The following is a 5,314-nucleotide window of genomic DNA, read 5'->3' as shown; positions in this document are numbered from 1 at the left end:
TGTTGGCTTTTCCAGTTTCATGATGTTTCAATTGCATAACGAGCCTTTTGATTCCAGCATGTTTGCCAATAGTTCAACAGTAATGGTAAGAGTTTGGTAACATGTAACCGTAGGGCTCTCGAGAAGGCATTGAAAAAATCAGATCATGAGAAAAAATCGGGTTAATCTAAGCCATCTTGATGCTCTGCGCGGGGCAAGTTATGAGGTTCCTAAGATCTTTGGAATTGGACGTTCGATGATTTACCGTTCAATGATCTTCAACGCTCACCAATTGAGTGAAGCGAATCACTTGGTAGCACAACAATGAGCGTCGTTATGGTACGCTAATAGTAGAAGCCATTCAAGCATTCTAAAAATGAAGACCTCTATGAGTCTGGAATTCTAGCACTCTGAATGGGAGGCGTTGATACTTTCTCTCGACTATCTTATCACCTTGAAAGAAGAGCGAATAAAGCAGAACGCATGATACGAATGCAAAAATCGTTGCTAACATGGATACCTCAACACGGCTTGGCTTGCTAGACGGTGTTGCTCATTGCTTATCCCAGCAACGATCACTCCTACTCGTTATTTGGCATCCATCTGAGCAAGGCAGTTCACTCATTGGCTATGAATGCTACGATTTCAATAGATCAATGCTCACAATGGTCACTCACACTTTCAATACCTGCTCTCGAGTGTTCTGTTTGTGATGGTGAAGTATCAGAAGTGGAGTACGTCCTGTGAAGTTCCCATGAGATCGCTGGTGTAATTCTAGCTGCTTCGATAGGCGAGTGATGCGTCACATGTGGTTTTATTATTATTTATTCAGCCTAAGGCCGGAGTGGCCTCTGCGGTACATAACAGTCGTCACCGTCCACTGCTGTACGTTACCAGTCACGCAGTCTACGGACGGTCCATAAATAGAGAACCATTTTTACTCCAAGAGCGCGTTGGTCCTCCACAAGTATTGTCCAGATCTCGTGTCCAAGAAGGACTACCTCCACCGGTTTAATAAGGGAGTCTGTTCGGTACGGCGACGAACTCTATTCGATCGGAGTGTTTTTGGAGTACGTACGCTTTCCTGCTGCGTCTTCGAATTTGTCTGCTGGTATCGTTATCGGAGGTTAAGTGAGACCAAGTACATGAATTCTTGTTTTGTCGCCATTGACCTGCAGCGAGCACCAGTGTGTCCGTAGGTTGACTGCTGTCGAGTGTCAGAGGTGGCATGCCGCGAATGGTCTTCCAGCTTCCAATTGGCTACACTGTCACTCGTAGTTCGAGGTGCACATTGTGCTCATGGATCAATCATTGCCGCCTGAAATATTCCTTGGTTGAGTGCTAGGAGACCGACTAGTGCAAATGGAATTGGTTTTAGTAAGTCGAGTGTAGTTAACTCATACAACATTGGATACGCTTGGCTAATGTGCAGAATGCAGTTTTCCGTTACCATTTTCTAAAACAATGGAATGTTTTATGCCTTGCGTTCTTTTTTCCAAAATGTCAGCGAAAATTGCGCACAGAACTTTTCTTTTAATAACACAGATCACAAGAAAGTTGGCCTCCATCAAAATCCATTATATAAGAATATATATCCATTATATCAAAATTTGTAACACATTTAGTCATCTTGTATCCGTCGGATCGCTATTTGATTTACATAGTGAATTATGATGAAAAAAAAGCTTTTTTAGTGGACTAAACTTTATATTAGATATTGAAGGCAGCACTTCAATGGACTACAATAGAAACGTTATTTTCATCACCACAAATTGTTGTAAGGACGTGGCCGACGCTATTGTTGATTTCGAATATTATTTATTTTTAAATTTGTATTATGAAATTGGCTAATTAGTTACTATATCGTTTGATTACCATTCTTGAGTTTGTTTCAATTTTGTTTGAACTACAATCTCCGAGTTATGAATAATATCGCAAAATTGTCAATTATGATGCACGTACATCACTTAAATACACTCTACATACTTTGTAGTACATATTCTAAGTATTTAGCTTCAATCATGCAAACAAAAAAAATTGAAATTTTGTATGAAATTTTTTTCCCGTTTTTGGCAACATCCCCATTTTGGCAACATTAAAATCCGGTCGTGTTGCCAAAATCGGGAAGGGACTGTAATTATATTACTTCAAAGTGCTTTTCGCTTTTTATTATAATACTACGCTTAAATTACGCTTGGCAACGCTTGAGAAAAAGAGCTATTTATCCAGCAACCTCGCAAATGTAGGCGTCAAAGGATAGCAGCTTTGTAACTACAAATAATAACTTCATCTGTGTACCCTCCATCAAAAATTTAAAAATGTCTTTCTTGCGTTTCTAGTAACGACCTATTTCCTCGGAATGTTTACTCTTTGTCGAGTGCATTCTAGAGAACAGTCGTTGTTTCCCAGTTTTAATCCTTCAAGCAAGCTTCCAACCGTAGTGGTTAACCTTGACGGAAATAGTCTCCGAAGTCACCTAATGGTGGATGCCATCAACTTGGGTAGTACGGTTTTTATCGTGGACGAGAATGCCGCTCTGACGTTCCTGGACAACTTTATACCAACGCATGACGAAGCTATGTTTAGGAAACCAGAAAAGTTCGTCATCATTACTTTCCAATCCACCATCGAACCGAAAATTACCCGTCTTTTGAAAGACATTCAAAGCCACCCAGCGATTGAGGAAATTGCCAACCTTCTGTTGATTGTGCCTAAAGAAGATCGGTTTGAATTTTTGACCCATAGATATGTAGGGAACAGTCCGGAAGCCCTGGATTTGCTTGTATTGGATTCATATTTCCCGAGAAATGGCTCCTATCTAGAAGGAGTTTCACTTTTTCCAAACAAACTGGTGGATTTGATGGGAAAAACATTTCGACTAGCATCATTCTATCTGCTACCATGGGTCATGACTCGTCAAACCGACGATGGAATCGTAACCTATCTGAACCAGTCGTACACAATCGACGGCCTGGATGGATATTTGCTAGTGTTGTTTTGTCAGTGGTTGAACTGCACCTGGGACCTGATGATAGGTGAGTACGAGAATTGATGATATTTTATGTTTGCCTAATGCTGTTTATATTTCTTTCGAGACCAATACTGGCAATACGGACAGGTGTTCGAAAACCGTACCGGCAATGGAATGGTTGGAGCGTTGGTTGAACGCAAAGCAGATTTTGCATTAGCGGCAGTTGGGGCTTGGCATCAACTTTTTCGTTATTTCAGTTTTTCGATACCGATTCAGTGGATCGGGATAACCTGTCTACAGCCAAGACCGCAGTACGTTTTGCTGGAAAATATTATTTTTCTACTTATAATGCCGCATTTTTTCCTAGTTTAATCGAATACTGGAAGATCATTTTCATGATGTTTTCGTCAACAGTCTGGGTTGTTTTGCTGGCAACCTTCATTGTGATATCTCTTTTAGATTATTACATACCGACAGATATCGGCAAATGGTCTCCTAATCGAAAAGGGTTGACATGGTGTTTGATCAATACGTTTTGCGCTTTTCTTCTTTTGCCTTCAACAATGCGACGCAATCGAGCTTCAGAAGTCATGCTCTCAGTAGCACTGTCTATCTTCACATTAATCGTAGCCTACGTCTACATTGGAAAAATTCACAGTATTCTAGCAATACCCGTTTACGATCCACCAATTGACACCATTATTGATTTCGCCGAAAGTAAGCTTCGCTGGAATGCTCCGCATGAAGTTTGGATGTATCTTATTGCCGAAAGTGAAAACGTGAGTGGGAAGAAGTTTAATTCCAACCTAATCTCTCAACTATTTCCTATTGTAGCCACATATCAAACAGCTTCTAACCAAGTTTAACGTCGCACCGATCCCGAAGCTGGAAGTAATCGCTGATCTCGGCGTTGAACCGATCGTTATGGCAAAGCTCCACTTCGGTCACTCCATGGTCGGCGAGTGGTTCACCGCGGAAAACATCGAAAACTACCGACTTATGTCAGATTTTCTCTACTACGAATACGACACCGGATATGCGACCAAGACGTGGCCACTACTGGGCCGATTTGATCATCTATCGATGTGGTACCGGGATGGATGTCTGTCGCGCTTTGTCGAACAGATGGACGTTTTCCGTTACATGAATCGACGGGTGCAGACCTCGATCGAGCACTCGCGAGACCGTCAACCGAACAAACTGAAAGTGATGGAAGTCGACGAGATCGAGGGAGGTTTGTTGATGTTGGGTATTGGATATGCGGTGGCGATCGTTGCTTTTGTTGGTGAACTGATTGTATATGCAGCGGAGAAGAAGAAAATTGCCAGACGACTTGCGCAGAAGTGGATGGTTATGTCTTTGGGAAAATTTCGTATTGACTTAGTTGAAAATTGATGCACGAATAAAAACAATTCATTTCTTGCTTTTTGCTTGTTCACATAACAAAAGGAGTTTTTTAGTCTTGTATATTTTTCTTTAATTGGATACTTTTTTTATAATTTGCTTAAGTTGAATCAAATATATATCCGAATTAGTCAAATCGAGGATTATTTATAAATTCTTTCAGCCTTTCGTATCGTTATCAATTTGAATTTAGTCTTAACACAAAAATTTAGGTAAAACAAAACAAAAAATAAGTAAAGAACTAGTCCACGATTTACTTTTATTTGTAAAAAAAGAATAAATTCCTACTGGATTAACTTAACTTTGATATATTTTTTCGTACTATTGAATTTTTCAGGATTTTAAGTTTCTATAAGGCCTCTTGAAAGGAGGCTTCCAGGCCTCTTGAAAGGAGGCTTCCAGGCCTCTTGAAAGGAGGCTTCCAGGCCTCTTGAAAGGAGGCTTCCAGGCCTCTTGAAAGGAGGCTTCCAGGCCTCTTGAAAGGAGGCTTCCAGGCCTCTTGAAAGGAGGCTTCCAGGCCTCTTGAAAGGAGGCTTCCAGGCCTCTTGAAAGGAGGCTTCCAGGCCTCTTGAAAGGAGGCTTCCAGGCCTCTTGAAAGGAGGCTTCCAGACCTCTTGAAGGGGGCCTCCCAGCCCTCTTCAAAGGAGCCTTCCAGGCCTCTTGAAAGGAGGCTTCCAGGCCTCTTGAAAGGAGGCTTCCAGGCCTCTTGAAAGGAGGCTTCCAGGCCTCATGACAGGAGTCTGCAAGGCCGCTTGAAAGGAGGCTTCCAGGCCTCTTGAAAGGAGGCTTCCAGGCCTCTTGAAAGGAGGCTTCCAGGCCTCTTGAAAGGAGGCTTCCAGGCCTCTTGAAAGGAGGCTTCCAGGCCTCTTGAAAGGAGGCTTCCAGGCCTCTTGAAAGGAGGCTTCCAGGCCTCTTGAAAGGAGGCTTCCAGGCCTCTTGAAAGGAGGCTTCCAGGCCTCT

The 5,314-nt window shown here is 42.2% G+C and overlaps 1 protein-coding gene across 1 annotated transcript; it reads left to right on the top strand.

Annotated features, from left to right (window-relative positions):
- The first annotated feature begins 2,458 nt into the window (after positions 1-2,458).
- LOC134221843 (uncharacterized) lies at positions 2,459-4,345 on the top strand. The gene is made up of 4 exons (XM_062701017.1): positions 2,459-3,014; positions 3,075-3,261; positions 3,318-3,729; positions 3,785-4,345. Exons 1-4 carry the CDS (start codon positions 2,459-2,461, stop codon positions 4,343-4,345), a joined length of 1,716 nt encoding a protein of 571 aa, XP_062557001.1.
- Positions 4,346-5,314: the final 969 nt, after the last annotated feature.

The sequence above is a fragment of the Armigeres subalbatus genome, chromosome 3 (genome assembly GCF_024139115.2).
Source record: "Armigeres subalbatus isolate Guangzhou_Male chromosome 3, GZ_Asu_2, whole genome shotgun sequence".
NCBI lineage: Eukaryota > Metazoa > Arthropoda > Insecta > Diptera > Culicidae > Armigeres > Armigeres subalbatus.
The sequence above is the reverse complement of the archived record's forward strand: the minus strand, read 5'-3'. Positions and strand labels throughout refer to the sequence as shown.